The sequence below is a fragment of the Pomacea canaliculata genome, linkage group LG14 (assembly GCF_003073045.1).
Source record: "Pomacea canaliculata isolate SZHN2017 linkage group LG14, ASM307304v1, whole genome shotgun sequence".
NCBI classification, from domain to species: Eukaryota; Metazoa; Mollusca; class Gastropoda; order Architaenioglossa; family Ampullariidae; genus Pomacea; species Pomacea canaliculata.
The window spans coordinates 16,041,270-16,065,983 of record NC_037603.1 but is presented as its reverse complement, the minus strand read 5'-3'; the positions used below and the strand labels follow the sequence as shown (position 1 = coordinate 16,065,983).

Below are 24,714 nucleotides of genomic sequence, written 5' to 3'. Positions count from 1 at the left end.
CTCGTTTTAGTAGTTAACTGGAAAAAAAAAAAATCGTCTGCCAGCAGTCCAGTACATGTATATAGTCCATGTTGCCGCGGACTTCTGACTTGGTCTTATCATTTGATATAAAAATGTGAAAGGTTTGAAAAAAAAAACCCCCACGAGCTCTTGGCGTGAGGGGTTGTCTAGAATTAAGTTATTGAAGCAAACTATGCGCACTTAAAACACGGACGTGAGCGAAAATGATTCATTACACAAAATAGCCGGGTAACAGATCACATGCAAGTCATAGGACCGGAAGTGTGTACTTTCGGACAGCAAAATTGTAGGGAGCAGCAATTAGTTACAAATCCATAGTTCGTAAAATAATTAAGATAGCATACATCTTTAACTTAGAAAGCAAAACAAACAAAAACATAATGGGAATAAATTTACACTGCAGTATTTGCTTATACGCTTTAACTCTTTCTCTGAGTTAAACATTATCACTAAAAACGAAATAATAATAACATCATGTGACATCTGCACATGACTCGTTCTGTTTAGTTTCAGACGATGCACAGAAGCGGAACTTTAAACGGTGTTTGGCGTTGTATAACAGCTCCATCGACGGAATTTTGAAGTTAGATTATATTTTAGGCTTTGTAAACTGTGCATTTTCGACATGAAGCTTTTTGTTATATGGATGATTTGTTTCTTTGGCTTGTCGGCTGCTTGGACGCCCCGTTTCTTCCGAGGGCGACTTAGAAAAGGAATGGTACCACCTCCATCCCGACCCTCCCAGCTAGCAGACAGCCCCTCGTCTGCTTTGTGGTTTAACCAGACGCTTGATCACTTCAACGACGCCGATACGCGAACTTTTATGCAGGTGATAACACTCGTAAACTTATAATGTTAGCATACGTGTGTCAAATGTACAGATTTTTTTTCCTTACTTGACCCGTCTTTCTACCTTTTCTCAGTGATGCTTTGTTTATAAAGTAAACTTTTGTTTTCCGGAAAAAGGATTGCATCTAATAATTTGATTGTTGTACATATATTTCTTTCAACTATAATTGAACAATACCGATTCGCAGAGGCAGACTCAGAAAGAAGGAAACAATTTATAATGACCATAAATTTGTTCACGACGGATAAATTTATAGCACTTTTGAAAAAAAATTAATTCTTATCAGAACATGCACCAGTTCTGTCATAAGTACTTTGACACACTCTGTCTATATATATAATATAATGCTGATTAGCCTTATCAGACCAAATCACTCCCAAGTTAATTTATTGTTCATCTGCTACTTTCACATATTATGAAACTTTAAAACAAGATTTTAAAAGTGCATGTTTAATTGTCATTTTGTCTTGTTTGGTCATATAAAATAACCACTTTTTCTCCCTGTACATTGTACATAGACTACAAGACAGATCTTTAGTGAACGATTTGGAGTTAAACAAAGACGATTTTGTAAACATTTTACATTTATATTTGTGTTAAGTAGAACACCATCTGTATTTCTGAAGCTGACAAGACAACACTTATTTAGTTGATGATGTTCATAATCATGATCCATAAGCATATACAGCATGGGATCCTTGACAAAGTCAGGCTCACCACATTTTACAAAAGCAACAACGAAAAAACAAACAAAAAACAGAAATGTTTATGTTTACATGAAGCAACCAACAAGAAGCAAACTTAAGACTTGGATATAATGTCAGTAAACACATAGACACACAAATAGACAGGCACTCATAGACACATCAACATTTATACAAACATAAATATATTTCGCTGCATCATCCCATCTGGTATTTCAATATATTCAGGTGTGTGTGAATAATTTTGCAGCAATATTTCATAAATGACAAGTACTACAAACCTGGAGGTCCCGTGTTTCTCAGCATTGGAGGTGAGGGTCCGGCAGATCCCGTGTGGATGGAAAATGGAGCATGGATCCAGTATGCACAAGACCACAATGCTTTCTTGTTTATGGTGGAGCACCGGTTCTATGGCAAGACTCACCCCACAGGGTCAGCACTTCATGCAGTTTGCTTTTTTAAAGTATTTGGAAGGAAATTTCAATGTGAAAATGTTTGAACTTTGTGTTAGCTCATAAGTAGATGCTTTTTATTATATAAGAAATGTGTACATCTGATTAGTTTATTTCATTATAAAATCTCTGAACCATCTTAGGATTAACCATTGCTGCACTTGAACTGGGACCCACCTTATTGTAGATCTTGTGTCTTGTTTTGACATATTTTATCTACAGCATACATGCATTGTACCCACATTTTTTTCCTCCTACCATTTGTTCTACCAGCATGTATGTACTTTTGTTCCAGCAATCTCAGTGTAGAGAACCTGGGTTACCTCACCAGTGAACAGGCATTAGCTGATCTCGCCAACTTCATTACATTTGCCCAAGTGAAGTATAACCTGCCTGACAACAAATGGATTGCTATTGGAGGATCCTACTCAGGTAAGACACACTATCACGGATTATTCTAAATCTGTTTTTTGTATGGAGCCTTTGTGAAAGTCATTTTTCTTTTGGATGTGTAGTATTTTGCAAATCATAAAACATGCACCTTTCAGTCACATGTTTGTGTTTGAGGTAACAATCATCCTTCATTGTGAAAACGATTCATTTAAGAAATATTGAAAAAGTGCACAACAAAATAACATTGATTGTACACACAGAATAAGTATAATATGCTGATAAGTGCTTCAATTATTATTTTGTAAAATAAGCTTTTGCAGGAATATTTATAGGGCAATATAGTGAGAATTATATTTCATGTAACAGGTGCTCTGGCTGCCTGGTTCCGTTTGAAGTACCCTCACTTGGTGCAGGGAGCAGTCGCAACAAGTGCTCCAGTGTTTGCTCAGTTGAATTTTCTCGGTGAGTTTTTGGGTTAGTTTTATTCAGCCTGCAAACATCACCAGGCACAGAGAGGTAGCCAGAACACATCCTTTAGGACTGTACATATATATATATTAAGACTACAGTCAATTAAAGCTAGGGCCACGTGTTAATTAGACATATCCATGGACAAATATGATGTCCTGAGTTTGATCTTTTTCTCTTTTTGTATCTGGAGAACAGGAGAGTATTTTTCATATCCAGATTTTGGAAAAAAAATGTTCACATTAGAAAAAAATTGCAGCCCATCAGACTTTTAAATATATGTAAAGTCAGTGGATGATATTCTAATGAGAGGGCTTCACTTTTTCAGAATACATGAGCGTGGTTCAGGACTCGCTGGCCATGAGCAGCAGCTCTTGTGTCAGCAACATCCAGCAGGCTACCCAGCAACTTGAAAAGCTACTGAGCGATGAAACCGGTCGTCAGCAGCTTCGCAAAATGTTCAAGTAAGTTTGCAGTTTGCAATAAATGTATTAACCCTTGATAATCACTTGTGTGGTCAGTAACACTGAGTTTATAATGTCCACACACATGATTTTAAAATACATGTAGTTCATGACATTTATTTATTTCTTTTGTATACAGCCTCTGTGATGACATTAACATCGCCAACTCTGATGACATAGCTAATCTGTACTCTGTGCTTGCTGGTAACTTTGAGGATGTTGTACAGTACAATAAAGACAACCGTGCCTTTGAGGTAAGAGAGAGTTTGTGTGAGAGAGAGAGATAGGGAGAGAGAGTGAATTAAAGAGGAAAAAGAATAGTGTGTGAGATAGTGAGTTTGGGGGAGAGATCGTATGTGTATGTGGGAGTAAGAGGGAGAAATAGTCTATGTGTGAGAGAAGCAGAATGTGCATGAGACTGTTAGAGTGGTGTGTGAGTGAAAGAGTGTGTGTATGAGACAGTGTGGGAGTGTGTGTGAGTGAAAGAGTGTGTGTATGAGACAGTGTGGGAGTGTGTGTGAGAGACAGTGTGGGAGTGTGTGTCTTAGAGTATGTGTATGTGTGTGAGAGAGTGTGCTTGAGTGAGAGAAAGTGTATGTGTGAGGGAGAGACTGTATGTGTAGAGAGTGAGATTGTGTATATGTGTAGAAGGAGAGGCAGGGATGAGGGATATATGTCCAGGCAATGGAGTGTAGGTGCATGTGGATGCTTGTATATGTGTAGGGGAAGGGGAAGTGGGGAGACTGTGCAGGTGCCTGTGCAATCAATTTTACAGTGGTGTAAATTTATTGGTATGTAGTTGGCTACTTGTTTAATATACAGTTGAAGAATTCAATTTTTTCAGATGGTGGGGGGAAAGGGTACAAAAATAGGACTTTCATTTAGTAGCATTGCATATACCAATCTGAATATGTTAAAATAGTGTACATCTCACTCTAAATATGTTAAACATTGTGCTAATAGCAACTGGAAAAAACTTCTGAAAACTGTTTATCTCTATTGTAAGTGACTTTGTAATAAAAATAACTAAATCATTTTCATTTTGAACATTATTCAGTGTGTTTTGTTTAAGAATATAGGCCTGATCTTACAGTATGGTTACCTTAAAAAGTTTGAGAAATATTAAAATTATTAAACTATGTATAATTGTGATTTTAAAAATTTATTTTGATCTATTGATGTCTGCAGGGTGCAAAAGGGACTAACATTACTATAGACACACTTTGCGGCATTATGGACACTGATACCAATAAGTCAGCCCTACAGCGCTATGCCGATGTGAACACACTTATGCTGACAACATATGCAGAAAAATGCCAGGACTTTACATATGCCAGCATGATTTCAGACTTAACCAAGATAGACTGGGATAGCAACACAGCAGCAGGAGGTAGACAAATAATGTCACAACCACAGTCATGCATAGCTGCCTTTGTGCAGTTGTTTCTCCTTATTTGGGGGGAGAGTGCAAAAGATTGGAGTGGGTCAGATGCATTTATAGCAGATGCAGGATTATTGGGGTCATTGCACTACTAATTGGGTTCCCCTGAATTGATCATCCTGTAGTTCAAGAGTTAATGTTTTTAAGATACGAATAAGAAATGCAAGTTTTGCGTGAAATTCTGTGACTTCCTGTAACCATTATGCCTGTTCTTCTGCTAGCCCCTTTCCTTAGCAGCAGTAAGGATATGCATGATATGATTCTGATTCACTTTCAGCAAAACTTTGCTTGGGTATTTGATTAAGTTGATGGTTCTGTAGTTTTGGCACTATTCAATGGTCGCTCTGAAAACATCTCTGTTCATAAAGTACCATCCCTGAATTACTGTTCTTAACTTCCTGGCAATAATGTCTGTCATGTTAACCGCCATGTAACGACTCCATCTTACACTGTTTATAGTATCTACATCCCTTCATACCTTCACCCATTGCTTTATGTTCAATTCTTATACCTCATTTTTATGTTGTTCAGTGTACCTATATGTACCTCACTGTCCGCTGGCTGTTCTCTTTCATTTATCATTATTGGTCTGCGCAGAGAGTGCAATATATCTTGGTCATGATGCTGTGCGTTGTAAGTTCCCATTATTATTCACTGTTTCTTTGAAAGATTAATGATTACATCAATTTCTTGACCCATTCTTTGCACTCCCAGATTTTTTGACACAGGGCTATAAGGGCCTTTGTGGTTTCTTCTCAATCTTGCTCAAGCAGCTCAGCTGAGACATTGTCAGTGCCAGATGACTTCCTTCTCCTTAGACTGCTTAGTGTTCTCTCAACCTCTTGCCATGACATTCTAGTCTGGTTATTTTTGAGGATATTAGTATCTGTCCTCAGCTGCAAGTTATACAGGTCAGTCTTTTGGTTTAGTACAGCATGAGAAGGTGGGCATCACCGCCTTTGATGTTTATATCTTGCAGTTTCTCTAAATCAAGGTGAATTTTGGGTTGGTCGAGTGGCTCTTCAGTTTTTACTTCGGGCTTGTTAGGACACTGCCTGCCTTTGTGAGCTTCTGGGTATGAGTGTATTTTGGCCTTGCTAAAAGATGATAATGATATAATGATATTTAGCTTTTTTTTAGGAACTGAAATTCAAATCATATACAAGAACTTATGAATTTGCTTTTCTTTTTCCCTTTAGGTCGACAGTGGACATATCAAACATGTACAGAGTTTGGTTACTTTCAGACTTCTGATTCAAAAAACCAGCCTTTTGGAAGTTATTTTCCTTTGGAATTCTTCATTAAACAATGTCAGGATATTTTTGGACCAAAGTTCAATGCTGACTTAATCCAGCAAGGAATCAACTTCACAAACACAAATTATGGTGGTTATAATTTGAAGGTCACCAATGTTGTTTTTCCTAATGGCTCAGTGGATCCCTGGCATGCACTAGGAATAGTTAAAGACCTGAGCCCAAATGCCACGGCCATCTTCATTGATGGTAAGTAATGGAGAATGTAAAAAGCACAGATTAAATTTTCTTATGCATTGTTGTCTGCCTTTTCATCTTGGCTGCATTGTCTAAAGTGCTCATATAGTATTTTCCATTTGGGTGCAGTTGGGAAAAAAACTGACCGCAGCACATTTCAAAAGTTAAATTTGTATACTTGCAGGTACTGCACACTGTGCCAACATGTACCCAGCAACCCCAGATGATCCACCACAGCTTGTACAGGCACGACTGACAATCAGCAAATTGATTGGCCAGTGGGTGGCATAGTGATTGAGAAACACTTCAGTGAAGGTCTTGCATGTGGCTTTGGTAACTGTAAGTGAAGAGTGTCTGGGAGTAGTGCAGAGAACATCTGCATCTGCTGCAACAATCTCTGCTGAACATGATAGCTGAAACTGGCATGATACATGGATAGGTGGTGGTGATGTTAGAGACTGTGTTCTTGTTGTCTGGTTCAGACTGAAAGAGGAAAGAGTGTGCTCAAGATTTGTTCCAAAAATTGTTTGATTTGTACATAAAACGAGAAGCTGATGCTCTTGTTTGGATCTTGAGCTTTAAATGTCTTCAGCATGGTGGTCAGTCTCAAAACATTCCAATTTCTTTTTTCTTTCCATTTAAGATCACTTTCAAACTCAGTCGTTTGTGTTCTTAAGCTGGATGTATAGCTAAAAACTTGAAGAAATGGTCACATGTAACTTCTGTGTGGTCACTTGGCTGTTGGTCCCAGCGGTTCCACTTGTGTGGCTTATTTCACCTCTCACTGTGTGAAGTACTGTCATACCTCAGCAGATGGGTGATGTGCTCTGTTTGAAATTTATCATATGGTTTTCATGAGGAGAGCTTTATAACATTTAAATACCATGTACTGAATTTCAAATATATAATTTTGAGTGTCAAAGTATTACCTCAGCTCAGCTGCCATATTTTTGCAATATTTTTTGTGAATGTTTGACAAAATCCTTTGTCAATGAATTCAACAAGTATGACAGGTAACATTTCATTGTTGCCAGAAGACTGATTTCATATGCATGTTTGTAGAACCTATGTCCATCACTTTGTACAAAATGTAACTTTTTTGCTTGTTATTTAAAAAAAAACAAGTAAGAATGTATGAACATAAATTTATTTTAAGTAAATAAAAATTTCTAAGTATTTTTATATTTTGAAAAAAAGGATGTCATATTTGCCAGAAAGTGATATATTCGGCTTGTGAGACAAAATAAGCAATTAATATAAACAGTATCCACAGAAAATTAACAACCTTTTGACATATCTATGTAACTCTTGCTGTTTCCATATGTTCATGGACAAATGATGTTTTACGTAACTGGTATTAACACAAATATCCAACAATAAATATTAATGCAAAATATGAGTCAGAAAATATATACAGTAAAACCTCATTAACATGTCCCAAAATCAAGTTGTGAGGGAGATCTTAGTAGGGAAATTTACAAGTCTGCTTTCCTGCCATGAAATCTCTCGGTATGTGGCATCTGTTTCCAGGCTGCCTTACTGTGATAATAATAATAATGCTGCAGTTTATACAGCACATTCCTCTATTGCACTGTAGACTCAATGCACTTTACAAACACTTTCTGAATACAAAACACTAAAAGCACACATTCAACTGATACAAAATGTAGATAACACACATGCTGATTACACAAAACAAGAAACTGGACAGAGACACAACAACAGACATGAAAGACAGAAAATCTGTGCATGAAGAATACCCGAGGTTAGGCATAGGAAAAGACTGGTAGACTGATATAGCCTTAGTTGCTGGCTCCACATAAAGTATCAATTTACCCCCTTCCCCTTCATTCCACTAACCATGACCTCAGATATAAATTCGAATTCATATTTCTTTGTTGAAAATAAAACTCTAAAAGCCACATATAGTGCTTTTGCTTGGTCATGCTTGCGTATTTTGCCATTGTTGTGCCTGAATTCAGATTTATAGATGAGCCATTGATCAATACAGGGGTACCCTGGTAGACAAAAAATACTCTCTTAAAATGCACTGCATGTATTTTTTGAAGTGTGATTTCTGCAAAAATTTAAAACAGAGCAGATGACATGCACAAGATCATTAGAGAAGCACAATTGACTGATGTGTGAACTGGTAAACAAAGAAAACAATGAACAGGATGGTCATTTCGACCCCAAACCATATTGTCCTGCCTATCAAATGTACCCCACCATGACGATATCGTCCTAACAGTGAAAGTTGAAGTCACCCATGCCAGAGAATACCACCTGTTTGATGTTAACCAATGTTTGCATAGACATTTCATACAAACCGAAAAAACCCAACACACAAATAGCCTCTTTCAAAATATACTTAACGTTATTTTGCATTATTTCTGCAAAAAGTTGTGATAAAGGGTGAAAGGTCAGCCAGAAGCAGTGCATTTTAAAATACACTTAATTTTTTTTTTTTTTCAACATGCAATTTCTGCAAGCAAGACACAAAAGAGCAAAAACTGATGGTTGTAAGTCACGTTGGGGAGGTAGTCACGATAGGCAAGATGTACAGTGAAATGTGTTTAGGAAATGTTTTTGTTTTATCCTTAGAGGGGATTGCAATACAGAAGGTCTTAATGAGGTGATTTTACTGTACTTTAAAGCATGTTTTAGCCTTTGACCCCCAAGTCCCTCATGGTCACTGATACAGCTTTTTACCTCCATGCTACACTCTTAAAAATGTCAGTCTTGCTGCTGATCCATGTCATCTGTAACTTTCACTTTTATTATTTGTTTTACAGTCTCTACCATTTATAATGTTCATGTACTTGATTGCTGCTCAGAGAATGGTGTTAATGTTGCAGAGTATATTTTCTTCTTATTATTAAGACTGCTGTTTAAAAATAGCACATCCTGATATTTTTAAGCACTTCCCTGTTTTTTTCGCTCCATTTTGTGCACGTGTTTATAGCACACGGCTAACAAGAAATCACGAACACTTTGAACATGGAATTGTGTTGTTTGGTGTTATAAACATACATGAGCAAAGCTGACTTCATGCCATACATGATGATACATTTAAGATAGGCTGCAAAATTTAGAATATGTCCACCCATTAGAACAAGCTTTGGTTTGGAAGTAACATGACATGACTGATCACCGTGAGAAGATATGCCTTGGCCAGAAACTGAACTCAGCTTTTGGACTTCACAGACGAAGAGTAGGGGTAAGCCAAGATTGTTTCTATCAGTTTGTCATCAGGAAACAGATTTGAAACAACTGGAGGTATCCCATGCATGTTTTTTCTAGTTGCAGAAAATGGCAGCGGGCAAAAAATTTCAAAAAAAAAAAAAAACCCAAAAAAAACCTCCAAAACCCCCACGGTAACATAGCATGTTCATCTCTTCAAATGACCCACACTTAAATAACTGCTGCTGCACTCCTGAAATCAGGACTGCTGGAGATGCTACAGAAGTCAGAAGGTGCAAAAGCCAGATGATGGCAGCGGGATGCTGAATTGTGAATGGAGAAAAAGAATCTGCTCTCCCATGACTGGTCCCCTCTTGTCCCACTGTTGTAGCCATTACAAGGCTTGAAGAGACTGGCGAGCAGCTGATGCTAAGAGAAGGCTGATCTGCTCAGCAGTGGGGCAGGCAACAATCAAGCGGTCCTCCTCAGTGTAGTGCTCCAACAACAGCTGTGACAGCTTTCCAAAACACTGCTGAACATTCACCTACAACACAACATAAGAGCACTGTCAGATGTTCACCTGTAACATGACATAGGATTAGCACTGAAAATTCATCCGCAGCACATGGCATAAGATCATTGTTGTCACAAAAAGAGCTAGGACTGCTGTTTCATTATCATTTTATTTTTAAACCCCTTCTCATTTGCTCATTGACCCATACAATTTTGCCTTACCTTAATTGGGCGAAAGAGGATGGATTCGGTGTCACGGTTCGCTAGGTACAATGCCATGCTTCGCTGCACACCTGGAAGTTTTGTCTTGAGATTGCGGTAGGTTTCCATTGCAACATCATGCGCTTTTTCAGGTGTGGCAAATGGTTGAGTCCGCAGCAAAACTCTAGGTGTGCCATCTTCTTTCTTCATGCTCACCACTACAGTTGCCTGAAATTCAACAAAAATATTCAAAGTACAATGAACATAGAGTGCTAGCAAGAAATGACTTTACAGCCGTCATAAACGTCTTGTTGCAAAATAGATGATAGATAAGTGCTTTGAAGTCTGAATACTTGATTGATTGTAACTAGCCTGCTCCATTTGCTTTAAGTTGCAAGGATGGTGAGCCACTCTTCATCTTGTTAGATATCAACAATTACATTGAGAGAAATGTTTAAAATGTTGTACATCATACATGATTGAACCTGAGGATGACAGAAGGATAACTGGTCAACAAAATATAGCATTTCATTCTGAGCCACATTTCCTTTTCTGTAGTGGAGAATATCACATTTTATCAGAGAATGCAGCCAGTGTGAAAGATAATCACTAAAAGGCAGAGTGCCAACAACAGAAAGCAGCCTGCATACATCACTGTGGACTCTTCACACATTTGCCTCTTGCCAGAAAAGCCCAACATGAAGATGTAAGGGTCACATTCAACTTTCACGACAAGGAGGTCTCAATGAAATGGACAGCTGCTTAACTTCTGTGTATCACTAAACCACATTTTACTTCAACAAGATTTTTTAACTTACTCTTGACAGAAATGTAGTAAGAGGAACAGTAAACATATCGGTGACCAGACGGATGAAATCTTCACATGTTGACTTCAGTTGCTGGTCAACATCACGTTTTGAGTCCACAAACATTTCTGTTACTTGTGGGGTGCCCTAACAAACACAAGCATTTTTTTGGCCTGTAGTGTACATTTCCTTCATTCATGCTCCCCCTCTCCCAAACCATATGTATATATTTCTGTGATCCTGTTCTTTTATTATAAGATTAAATTCCACACATACCAAAATAAAATCTAATCAAAGGAACTCAAAAGTTCTTAATACTTGAATAACTGAATTTGTAAGACATATCTGATGTCTACTGACAAGTGTATGCTCATACAGTTTTATGCATGTAAGCATCTTGACCATGCCTTTTTGGTGGGGAATGGCACTCTATAAATAGACATTACCATTTTAATTCTACTTGAGCCAGTCAACATAGCATTATCATTTCTTTAGCCAAGGAAGCTACTAGTCCCAGAATACAGCTTACAAAAGTGGTGCCCAACCCTTTCTCGCCCGAGGGCTGCACTGGACATGATGTAAAATCTTGTGGGCCAGAACACGGTGGTTTTGCCAGAATCATGACATTAAAAAAATGAAATTATGTTGTGTCTGGTTACAATGAGTGGGCTGTAGGTTGGGCATGCCTGGCTTACAACAGAAGAGAGCTATGTAATGGTGTCATAATAAGGGAGCCATACTGAGTGACAGGGTCAACGTTATTCTTTCTAGAGCTAATAGCATTCTTGGATATGGTCATGCTATATTGCCTGGTCTGAGCAGGATAAAGATACATTTCTCACCAAAATAAAACTAATCTGCCATCCCCTTAACCCCAAAAAGGCTATCAACTGTTAAAAATTAAAAAGTACAACTGTTGAATATATGAAATTACTCACCTCCAAAATAAACTGTAACAGTGCATTGTTTGTGTTAAAAGAGAACAGCTGTGATTTCTTCTGTAAAAGACCATACGCTGCATCTGCATACAAACAAACCACATCCATGTGCCAACAGATATGCCTGCCATACAGATGGATATGCTTGCAAGCACATGCACATGAATTCATACTGCATGTACAGTGTTGTCTTCCTGACATTTTTCTATAGTCCGTCCGAAAAATAAAAAAATAAATAAATAAAAAGAAAACTTGAAAACAAGCCCAACAAAACTGCTCACATCCCACATTACTGTGATTACTTCCCATGCAGATGCGCACATGGACACACATACAGAAAATTCACTTTGTAATACTTCATTTCCCTACATTACTCTATATGCAGAAACCTTTTCATTTTCTGTAAAGGCTAAAACAACCAGCAAACATCATTAGACACCTACTAGGTCATACAATTTTACTGGCAGAAATATCAACAAATTGCTAGACTGTCAAGATATCAGACTACCAAGTTTTTCATGCCTATCATCACTGTATTTAAATTGCAGTTTGTGGTTTCTGTATCTAGACTACCATGTCTTGAGACTACTAGACTGCCAACAACAGTGGCATGTCACCAGTCAACATGTTACTAAATCCCTCTTAATTCAGTACCTATTACCATATGCTTAGTTTAGAAGGAAAGGAACAATTGAAAACTAAGCAGGTGCTAGTTGTTGATAAACAAATTAAAAAAAAAAGAAATAAGTAATTAACACACCCCAAAACAATCATAGGCAAGAAAACTTAAAAAAAAAAATAAAATCTTGTCTTTTTTTTTTTTTAAACACTATGATGTTAATAGATGCAAAGAGAAACTGAGTGCATGTTTTCAATTGGCATGTGGTAGCAGTTTGCGGCAAATCAAAGGATTCTGTTGATAGTTGTCAGTCAATGCATGATACAAAGTGAGCGAGTCACAGCTGTCACATACATACAATGACAGAGAAACCAGAGGCTTACATTTGGATCATGACTTTCTAACCACAGTAACAGCAGAAGGGGATCAACAAAAATGGCAATGGCATGGTGTAGCTGCTTGCTGGTAAATTATTGAGACAGGGTACACAGGATGAATGATGCAGCTTTAACTTCTGATGCATTCCATTACAACCAATAAGGTGTACTATGACAACAAATGATGTACAGAACTAAATTTCTCATAAACAGTACAGTACTATTGTATTGTCCCCCACATACACATATTATATTACTATATTCAAAAGCACAACACTGCTGATTCCTGTAAGTTCATATGCAACAGTAAATGACCACACTTTCACTTCACCATGTGAATTTGATTACTAGCTACTCACAGCTTTTCTTCTGGTTATCACAAATGACATTATTAGTTTCTCTATGGTTATTTGGCCACTCTTCTATACAGCCATTAACACCCTGCATTAGGATTAACACAATGGTGGCCAATAATCTTTTGGACAGCCCTTTATTGTTAGCACAGGGTCTGCATATTTGGAACAGTTCTACATCTGCACTTTGTCTCTTCAGCATGTCCTTAAGTCAATGTCTACATGTCCTAGCTTGCCTGGCTAAATTAATTTCCAGACTTGTTAAAACAAAAAAGCATTCTATGTTGCAAAGACTTGCCATCACCAGGACACCTAAACTACTAGTTAGCATATCTAGAGTCTGTACTTCAACACTAATTTATAATTAATCCATAACCTAAACACTTTGACACCTAAAGGTGAAAAACATTTATCCCTTGCTAGGAGCACACCATCAAAACTGTCATTCAAAACACAATGTCTCAATCCTCTCCTGCCCTCAGCTTTGGAAACTGTGATGTGTTTTAAATAAAAGAATACAACACAATCCATAGATGCCTGTATTCTAGAGAAATGTCTGTGATGTGGTTTAAATAAAAGAATGTATCACAACACAATCCATAGAAGCTTGCATTCTAGAGAACTCTGAAGAGCTAACATGCTGAGCATCTATCAATCTAGCACGTCTAATCACCACATTCAAAGAACAATTGGAAAGTTGACTTGCTGCTCAAAGTGTTTTCGTGTACACATTCCTTATCTTCTGGCTATGGGTGTCCAGCACTAAGTCTCATTGCATTTATTGCACAGAAGTGTAAATCAACAGGATGAAAGGAGCTACCCTTTGTCTATTAAGCAGTTATGTAAGACACCAAAGAATCTCTATGTCTCTACATCTCTATCCCCCAGGAAGTCTTCTCATCAGACCTCGCTTCCCTGTTTGAACAAGAGAATCAAAGGATCTTACCAACGTGTCAGCTTACCCCAAAGTGCGTTGAAGCCCAACCCAGAGCGTGACTTGGCCATTTCTGCAGAGACAGTGTGCAAATGAAACAAAAGTCAGGGGTGGGATGGGGGACTGGTTAAGGGGATTGCATGAGGCTCTGATTTCCCAACTGAGTGCAGCAAGCTGTAGCATGCATATCAAACTACTATGAGATAGATATATACACACACTCATAGCAGCAACAATGATTCACTTATTACCATTTACTGATAGTAAAAAAAAAAAGAAACCTTTATAGACAAAAAAGTTCTGAACTATACCTAATTAACCGATGCAGTGTGTGAAATAGGAAATGCCATTCTTATGAATCATGAAGCAAACTGCAAAAAACAGGCGAAGGAGTTAAGACGTGGATTTCTGGTGTTAGCTTACTGCTACACATGACAATATTTTAGAAAGATTATCCAGTGAACAGGAAAAAATATTACCATGGTCAGTGAAAATGATAATGAAATGAGAGGGTTGTGATTTTAATGGAACATCTGCCTGGAATCTGCAGATTAGCAAAACGGGAATCGTGTAATGAGAATTTTATAAGTATTTCAATATTCCAGCTGCACTAAGTAAGAAAATTCAGGGCTGAGCAAAAGAAATGTGCTACTCATACCAACATCAAAAAGCACATACACGCCTCATATGATAAAAGCTGCCTTTTCACAAAAAGATTTGCTGATCATATGTTTGCTTAGCTATAAGTTTGCAGTAAACATATTTTTAAATATATTTTCAGAGAGATAAAAGTATTTATCTTTATTCAGCAGCAGTGAAAAAAACTTACTTCAAAAGGTCCATCATGGTACTTAATTCTTTCATAATTAATAAAGTTCATTGAATTTATCAGATTTTCAAAAATATGGGTGCATTATCATAAATGCTCATTTTCTGAGGCACTCCATTCTTTCCAGCTTATTTTAACATACAACACATTCTATTTATACTCAGTTATTCAGATCCACATAACTGTGCAGGGAACTGAATGTGCAAGGAGATCTACTGGTGATGAATAGAACTTATACTAATTATAAGCATGCTTATTATAATAATAATAACTCTTAACGTTATATACATTCCAATTTTCTTATAGTTATTATTGGCACTGTGTAGTGTAATTTATGTTTTCACTAAAGTAGGATGAAAGAATGCAATGAATGAAGGTTGCATACACTTAAGACATAAGCTATTTGAAAATCTGAAGATCTGTAAAAATAGAACCTGAATAAAGGATAAAATAACTTGATAAAAAGTAGTAAGCAGCAAGGGCAGTTACATTTCAGCATGAATAAATCTTACAACAGGTATCCAATCTCTTCCCCAAAGCCTGTGAAAGGTTGGAATCACTAAAAGCATTGTGGATTTTATCAAGCTTAAGAAAAAAAATAGTGCATTATCTAAAATTAGTGCAAGATCTATTATTTTGTATAACAGATGACTATTTTTCACAATACCGAAATACATATTTAAAAACCTGAAAACACCAAACAAGATGTTGTTCAAAATCATTTTAAAATAGAGAAAGGAATAAAAAAATAAATGATTTTATTATTGGAAGAAGGCTGGAAACTAAAAGTTCACAAGAGAAACTGTACTGTGACTATTCTGGTCCAGGGGCAATAATTGAAGATGAATTCTACTCAGTCGACAGAAATGTGAGGATCTAGGAGGAAATAACAATTAAGAAATGAAACTAAAGTGTCACAAAATGAGCTGAGCTAATCAGAGACACCATTTCATGATTTAGTCCCTCTTTTCTATTTAATAAGACATGAAGTGCAAATAAGGACACATGTCACCTGAAGTCATGCACATCAAAACACACACAATGAGAACATGTGCACACACATACAGAGAGAGAAATGGTGTCAAAACTTAGTTTTAAATCTGTCAACAACAAAAACATCAAAATTCTATATTAATGTTTTCCTGCCATTAGTGATTTTTAAGTATCACTTAAAAAAAAGGCTTCTTTGTAACATTATCTGACCCTTCATACAGCTATCCCTGCTACCATGTTAATACAAGTTTTTACAGACACAGATACCAAGGGTGCTACCAAACATGCTGGAATTGTGATCAGTTCTACTAGTTATCGGCCTGGTTAGGTAATTTTAGCTGTGAAACAATGAGGTCAGATATTTGCCAAAGTATTTGAATATAAGAAAGATTTACACATAAAAGAAAAAAGCATGCAAGAGAGAGAGAAAATAAAAACAAAAAATAACTCAAAGCAGACAAAAAGAGGGTCAAAATAATTAAATAAAGCATTGTCCATGATTGAACTACAATGTTCAAGTTTTCAACATACATAGATACAAATTAATTTGTATAATATGCCAGGAATGATATTGAAAATATGTATTAAAGAGCATGAGATAAAGCATCTAACCTGTGGACATCAACATGCATGAATACATCACGACATGGTTAGCAAACTAGCTGGCCTTATGCTAGGCATGCTGGCTTCAATCACTAGGTATTAGAACACAAGCCCAGTATTTGACTCTTGCTTTTAAGATTTATTACTTTTGAAGCATATAAAAAGATATCTCCTCAACTAGGAGAAAGACATACAAGATTAGCAGGTGGAGCATGAAAAGATAAGGCAAACAGAAAGTTACAAATCGAGCCTAACCGTGTTCATATCTTCAGACTTATATCTGACCTTTGATTTTGCTGAAATCTAGGTGTGTTTCACGAATGCAGAAGTCTGCTTGGAATGGTGCTATTTGCTCTCGCAGGATCAGAAGATGCTTTACTAGAAAAAGCTGTCCATCAAGTGCTGTCTGCAAAAAATATTTAGCACTATTGATATGCATTCAGAAAAGCTCCCAACAGTTTTGATGGTCGTAATTCATTAATATGCTTGTCACAAGGTCTAAGAACAGCCTGACGGCAAATAACTTGGGAAATGACATTACTATACATTTGATGATTCTCTCCCTTGGAGCTGCTTTCTCACCTTACGTTTGATGATCCCATCTCTGGCATTCTTTAGTGACTCCACACATGCTTGAAGTGCCTCTTGTGACAGCCCTTGGAAAGTTGTTTTCTGTGGTAAATGTTACATCTGTGAACATCTTCACATGAAAGTGTGCATGCACACATACACACAGACTATACAATAGTTCCCACACTTGCATATGCATATCATGCACAAATATAAAAGCACAGAAGCACGGGTACAGGGATGTTAAAAGTGACTTACATCAATGCACCGATAAAGTTTGGAGAGAGTGACAAGGGTTCGTCGAACCGTGGGATACCACATTCCGTGCAGGTCAGCAGGTGACATAGGCATGTTGCTGACCATATCTTCAGTACCTGTTCCATCAGTGTGGCAAAGAAGTCAGCACAGAGTTCTATGCAATAACAGACACCACAGCACGAACTGATACAGCACACAGTCACATGTGATCACACACAGACACCATAGTCTAAACTGACATAGCACAACTGACACTCACACTGGTATCTTTTAACAGTGGACCACGATGGCCGGACAGGTCAAGGGCAGGGGAAATCCAGAGGCTGGGCAACTGTGTCTCATGCACAAAACATGTTCCACACCCCAGTGGAATGTTCCAGACAAGGAAGACCGGGGATTTTGTTCATTCGTTGGTTCATTTTTTTTCACTGTTCTCTGTGTAAGCTCTCGGCATTTTCTATACTTAATAAGTACTTTGTTTTCACTAAATTGCATTGTGCTGTTTATTGGGGAGTGCGCTGGGGGCTTGAGTCGTTAATAAGTGTTAATTAGCAATTTAGTGGAAGTGCATAGCGCACAAGATTATGTTGGCGTACATGGCAGAGTAGGCGAGAATGTAGTTAAGGCTTAACTACAAGTCTCCGTCTATCACATGTACCTAGACCCCATAGGATTGTGACCCTTGTATAAGATGTGGGAAAAATTTCTTTAAGCTGTTGTCACACATAACACTAGCTTTACCTCCCATCCTCCGTGAATCTCTGTGCACGAACATACAAATGTGCTTGAGGTATGAACACAAAAAACATATACATGAACACATATAAAAAGGCAATGTTCAAGAAAGACATAAGAAGGCATATCCACTGGCAGATCTGCAATAAGCAGGCCAACCTACTGCGATCAAGAGGCACATCAATCAACTGGCTGTCCTCACTGCCTGCAGCTCCTGATCCTTCTGTAGCCCCCAGCATCTCAGAACTGATGACAGTGGCATCAGGGTGGGATGTAAGCTGTGCCACTTCAGCACTAGTACTGGAGGCGTTAGATGGTGTGCGTGAGTGAGAGCCATGTGTTGGCTTGCTAGTCTTCTTTAGACTCTCTGCAATGCTCTGCAATACACAGGCATATGTGTATGCATGCAAGTGTACACACAGAACAAATATTCTAGTAACAACAGTAAACATGACTTCCGATGGTGCGTTTGTAACTGATTGGCTTAAATTAGTTATCAAGAGTTAATGACTTCCAATGATGCGTTTGTGACTGACTGGCTTAGATTAGTTAACAAGTGCTAATGACAGACAAAGACACACCTCCATCATCTCCAACTTCTCTGGGTAAGCCAGGTCACCTGGTGCAGCATTGTACTGCAGAATATCGGACCGGATAAAGATATATGTCCTGTACACCAGCCGTTCCTGAACATCCATCAACATCTGCTGGCAGATGGTTGCAAATGCCTTTAGCTCCTGGGCTGTAGTCACACAATGTGCCAGAAAATTGAGATTTTAACACTGATTATTAATTTCTAGCTTATTCTTATTGCCATTTCATATATGGTAAGTTACATTCACTAACCTAAACAATTATTATGACACGATTTATACACTCTGTAAATATGAGAGCTTGAATGAAGGCACCAATCGCTATCTTAAAGCATCTATTGTTTGCTAATATGAAATTGGTGCATGTTTACTAACGATTTTGTCGGACATGCTCCTCCATCATCTCCACCTTCAGGATGCTGCACAGTTCTGCTAGAGTCTCCAGATGCTGGATGTGAATGATGAATGGTCGGAAAACATCGTACAGATGATTGCATAAGCGCTCCAACATCCCACTAGTGGCATCCCAAAAGAACAGGGGCATCCAGAGAAAGAAAACAAGTATTCACAGACTGATAACTCATAGGTCAGCACAAGCATACTGAACTTATGAAGATCTTTTTATATTTGTTATGTGTCCTTGGTCTCTATCTAAATAATGCAGTATATATTGCATACAAGTTTCAATCTGGATGTCTGTTAATGTGTTATCGGTCTCAAGTTTTATCTAAATAATGCTGCATACAAGTTTCAGTGTGGATATTTCTAATGTGTGCTTGGTCTCTAAAAAGAGGTATTCAATTTATTTATTACCATTTGTGCTGTTTGAATTCAACATTGTTGCAGTCCCCTTTCCTGGCTGTGACCATCTACCATTTGAGTGATAACCATTGTTTCAGTAGGCTTGATAACTCAGATTGTTTAGAGATTGGTAAGGGTTTGTTAATGTTGCATCCTGTGAAAGTCTTTGACCTGGTCAACTAGTACACAATATCCAGGCAACCCAGTACAATAGCTTATTTTATTGTTGAAAGAATGTGCAATTGTTTAGAGCAAGTGGGTCAATGGATTTGTCGGTTCTTGAAAATCTGGTTTACATAATTTTATAAAACTTAAACATGATCATCATGGACCTGTCAGTTCACCTGATTTTGGGGTGTGTACAGTGCAGGTGTTATTTTTTACTTATTTTTTTTTACAGTTTGGATGTGTAGTAACTTCTATCCCACCATGCTGTGTATTCAAGATTTGTCTGAGACTCACTCAAGGCCAGGAGTAGGTCTGGAGAAGAAGTTCAGGAATAGCTGATATTCATCTTCACATACATGAACCATGAATGCACATCCACTTCGAACCTATAAACACACACGATGTAAGTAATCATTTAACCCGGGTCTTATACAAGCTATAACACCCAATGTTAAGAAGAATGCTATGAACTACCATTTTACTGCAGGGGTGTGTTATGAACATTTTTTTAAACTGGATATAATTTAAAACAAAAATTTAACGTAAAACAAGTTATTTTGTGTTAAAATTATTCTCAGGAAGGATATTTTTAGTTTACTCTTTCATTTTTTTAAGATACAAAACTCTTGAATAGGATAAAAGAGAACAATAATCTCAAGCAGCTTGTGAGTGAATAATATAGGTGTCTTACCAGTGCACAGTGGTCACGGGAATGTTTGCTGGCAAGATCATTAATTGTTGTGGAGATGCTGGGGGTTAACAGGATTTCACGCTGTGCAAAGTAACAGTTATGCAGGTCTTCTAGAACCTGGTGATACCTGTACATCAGGAAGAGTTCACCTGAAGAATTCACTATCATAGACACATGCCCCTTTTAATATTACACAAGATTACTTTTCTCAACTATTGGACATGCCTGTCACTATCTTTAAAGTATCAATTAAATGTCCTCAAAGGTAAGTTAAACTGACTGAATGAGTGAAACAAGCAAATCAAATTGCAATCTAACCACACTAATGGAAAGAGGTTTAGTTTAGTCCTTGTTACTCCTCAAAGAGCATAGAGCTGCAGCAACACCTTGCCAGCGGACCTGGTTTTGGGCACCCCCCACACCCCTTAGTTTGCGCCCATGTGATTCCCACGTCCTTTGCCTCGCTCTCTACTGTTCTTTTTCAAGTCTGCTTTGGTCTCCTCTCCTCTTCCCCTGAGGATTCCAGTCAAGTGCCTGCCTGGCAATAGTGTCAGCTGGTTTGCGTGTGCCCTATCCAGTCCCATTTGCACTTTTGATGTCTTGGCTAGTGGCATTCTGGTTGGTTCTTTAATGGAAAGAGGCCAACATTTTGAATAAGAAGAAAGACATGCAAGAACATGCAATCTTCCGCCAGGTGGTTGTCATGGCAATATGAATGGTTTAAATCTGGGAGTTATTAAAGATTGGATTATATTTTAAAAAATAAAAAGAGAGTGAATTAGATGTAAAAACAAGATTAGACTACACGCACTCTGGTCCTTTGTCCAAGCGACTTTCAACTTGCTCTGTGAGTGGTTTGACTCTTGGTGCATTAGCACGGAATTTGCCGTAGAACAGCGTAAATGCATTGTCGGCCATGTTGGGTGCATCCTGTACAAACAAAAGTAACAGCCTGTTTGAATATAGAGCCACACTTTTAGAAATGAACATTTGTATCAAGCAAGACTTTACCACTGCTATTGCCTACCTGCATATACAACTGTCACATAACCAAATTATCTTAACCCTTTCTCTGATCAGGACAGCTCAGAGCAAATCTACAGACCATACATATGCATAAACATAATGCTGCTGAGGAAATGTGTAGCAAAGAACAAGCATAAGACATCGTAAAAATATAGTCAGAAAGTGTATTTCTTTTATTTTAACACAAAACTGTCAAAAACAGTTTACATTTCAAAATTCTTTACTCCTGTAATAATTACATCGCATAAATAAGTTCAGAGTGATGCTTACCTTCTGTGGAGTAACTGCCTGTGTGGCTGCTGTGAGAATATTAGTGACATAGGTTCGTATGTGACCTAGTGCACGAGACAAACACTGACGAAACTGCAAGAGGTAGGTTTCGGACTCCTTAAAATGTGGCTGAAAACAGGAACAAATCAATGATGTCCACATTCATGAATCTACACACACATGTGCATGCTTTTGAACAATCTATCAATTTATGATACGTGTTTACTTACATTAGACTGCATATAATGAATGCACTCATCAATCCGTGAAAGCATGGGTACAAATGACTCATCTGTCACTGAAAGAGTCTGGCGTGATAATTTCTGAAAATGAAGAGAAAATAAGAAACACTTGCTTAAGCACAGGAACCTGCAGCAAGGGATTAGGGGAAGTGACTTGTATCTGCACCCCTACTCACATATACTCTTCCTGAAAGAGATTGCTCCAGTCATTCAACTGCACAGACAGGAATGCAAGCATTTCATCCTGGATGGTCACATATGTATTATATGTGCATGCACTCTGCCCAGAAATGAGGACACAGTCGAGCGTGCATATACACCCATATTCTGCATTCTCATATACACCTATACTCTCCATTCTCAAATACACTTACTGTGGTAATGGTGTCCAACTCATTGAAGTAAGACAACTTGTTGCTGATGCTCTCTGCAGTGTTCATTAACTGTGTCTGAATATACACAAAATGCAGTTACAACAGCTTTTTCCCTATTTCCACAGGCCTGATTAAATAAAAAACATCATATGCTAACCTATGATAAAACCCACACCCACAAAGAGAAGTTACCAAGGACAGCAACAATGGTTTTGGTTAAAACCTTCCCAAATGATAAACTGCAATATGAAAAGGAAGAGAAATCAACCTGTTCAGCCAGAAGGTGTTCGCATTCATCATGTAATGCGTTGGTTTTTGTGGAGACATTGATGTACTGCTGATGCAGCTGTCGTAGAAAGTCAACACACTGTGTCACTTCTTGTAATACTGTGTCACACTGTGTCTGGTACATGCAAAGTGACTCCAGGTAAGGCCTGTCAAGGCAACATCATGTGTAAAACTTCATACTGATTTAGTTTACAGACAAATAAAAAAAAACAATTCTATGTGCACAAATTTAAAAAAAGCAAAATTTAAAAAAAACTTAATGAAGTAAACTTCCTTTACTTGAAATTTGAACAAATCTGTACAATCTATCTCCGGATGATGAAAAAAAGGGTGAAAGAGAAGAATCAACAAACAAACATGTTTGGTGACTGATTAAAAATGCAGGAATATAAACTCACCTATACAGCTCTTCCTCTTCATGCTCTAAAGCATCATCCAGGTGTGAAAACCATGAAAAAAACTGCAGCACAAAAGCAGCTAAGTAAAGAACTGCAGAGCAGTGTAATGCAAATTATGTATCATTCAAACGACAGACTCTTAACAAATAGCTTTGTCACTATGAGTATTATATCTTTGTTTTTTATCTAAAAGGTTTCAAAGCAAGAATATGTTGCAGCCATGTCAGTATGAGGCATTATCTTGGAAATCAGTGCAACTGTCTTATCCTTTGCTTTCCCCACCTATCCCTGGCCTCATCAATGTCTTGTCTTGAGCTTCTATCACTTGTTGCTGTCTTATTTCTCTTTTTTTTATTACCATGTTACTGTTAGCTTTCTAATATCCATGGATTTCTCTTATACTAAAAATTACTTATCCATGTTCTGTCACATTTACCACTGTAAGACTAGCTTGCTCTTGTTTAAATGTTTAATTATAAATGTCAGTTCTTTTGTTGTCATCGGAACACAAAAGAATGTTCGTCATCAATACAATTTTTATTACTATAAAATATTAGTTGCAGTAAGATATTAACTGATGGTCTATTGGTAGGCATTAAATGTCATGATCTGTGTGGTCTATATACCTGTTGAGCATTTTCTATCTTTTGTCCTCCTGGTAAAGATTGCTGGATGAAATCACCCAGAAAATCTCCTTGTTCTGAAGCATTGGAACTTGATGTTTCTCGCAGTGGCAGGAGAGGAATATCATCCTCAGGCAACTATTTGGGACAATTTAAAAGTGATAGCTAAAAAAGGAGAAATGAGACAAAACAACTACAAGCGATACTGAAACTTGGATTCATGAATACATTAATAGCAACAGAGGCGTCAGAAACAGTCAGGGAAAACTAACTAAATTAGACAAATTATCACTGCTTTACTAGTGTTTTAGAAGCCCGAGATGAAAAATCGATATAAATATTGTATTAAATGTATTCTTTCGTACACGAAAAAGATGTTATCGAAACATAAATTTAATCGAATTGATGACATCAATACTCATAAATTCTTTAAAGATTTACGAAACGTACAAATATATGGTAATACAGTATTATTTTCAGAAGAACCACAACTGGAAAAAATACTTTCTCTAACGAGGGTTACACTTCTTTGGAATCGTCTTCTTCCTGAACGCGTCAACATCTCTCCTAAACTTAACAATTTCAAATACCTCAACTCTAAACTGCAAAGAATTAAAGAACTTTCGGTATGCGTTTGACGATTAAATGTTTTCAGTCTGTCAGACCAGAATAAATACTGTCATCTCAAGTAATCTTTAGCTTACTGAGAACGTCTCTTTCTCATCTCAGGCTTTAAGGACAGTAGGGGAGGGGGTTCGGGAGAGACATTACCCATCCTACCTCAGGAGGTAATGGCCTTTCTGCTGCGATGGCAGTAAGTTCCATCAACGCATCTTTCTGTTTGGATGTGAGAGGTGCTGTCGGGTTTGTTTTCGCTTCCCATAGTGACAACCTATCGCGGATTATCCGCTGATTCACTGGTCGGCTGTGCAACGTATCAGCCATACTAGTTGAGGCATTCAAAAAAGTAGAATTTAGTAAACAAACTAACAAACAATAAATTAAATATACACTTACACATAGTAAAATTAACAGTTATCATAAT

The 24,714-nt window shown here is 37.6% G+C and overlaps 2 protein-coding genes across 3 annotated transcripts; one reads left to right on the top strand and one right to left on the bottom strand.

The window, feature by feature from the left end:
* The first annotated feature begins 510 nt into the window (after positions 1–510).
* Positions 511–7,461, top strand: LOC112555784 (putative serine protease K12H4.7). Its single transcript, XM_025224299.1, has 9 exons — positions 511–850; positions 1,826–2,007; positions 2,323–2,459; positions 2,787–2,882; positions 3,217–3,352; positions 3,492–3,606; positions 4,541–4,742; positions 5,993–6,295; positions 6,468–7,461. Exons 1-9 carry the CDS (start codon positions 647–649, stop codon positions 6,572–6,574), a joined length of 1,482 nt encoding a protein of 493 aa, XP_025080084.1. The 5' UTR covers positions 511–646; the 3' UTR covers positions 6,575–7,461.
* On the bottom strand, positions 7,417–24,624 carry LOC112555769 (conserved oligomeric Golgi complex subunit 3-like). Of its 2 annotated transcripts, XM_025224272.1 has the most exons (21): positions 24,450–24,624; positions 23,673–23,807; positions 23,047–23,108; positions 22,629–22,794; positions 22,361–22,435; positions 21,975–22,067; positions 21,745–21,873; positions 21,260–21,378; positions 20,449–20,575; positions 20,052–20,143; positions 19,164–19,303; positions 18,777–18,937; positions 18,359–18,572; positions 17,461–17,576; positions 17,215–17,304; positions 16,918–17,038; positions 14,236–14,280; positions 11,925–12,007; positions 10,999–11,133; positions 10,202–10,408; positions 7,417–10,010 (listed from the first exon to the last, which is right to left on the bottom strand). In XM_025224272.1, the coding sequence occupies exons 1-21, from the start codon at positions 24,612–24,614 to the stop codon at positions 9,861–9,863; spliced, it is 2,625 nt and encodes an 874-aa protein (XP_025080057.1). In that variant the 5' UTR covers positions 24,615–24,624; the 3' UTR covers positions 7,417–9,860. The 2 variants fall into 2 exon arrangements, with proteins under 2 accessions (XP_025080057.1, XP_025080058.1); XM_025224273.1 differs by lacking the exon at positions 14,236–14,280.
* Positions 24,625–24,714: the final 90 nt, after the last annotated feature.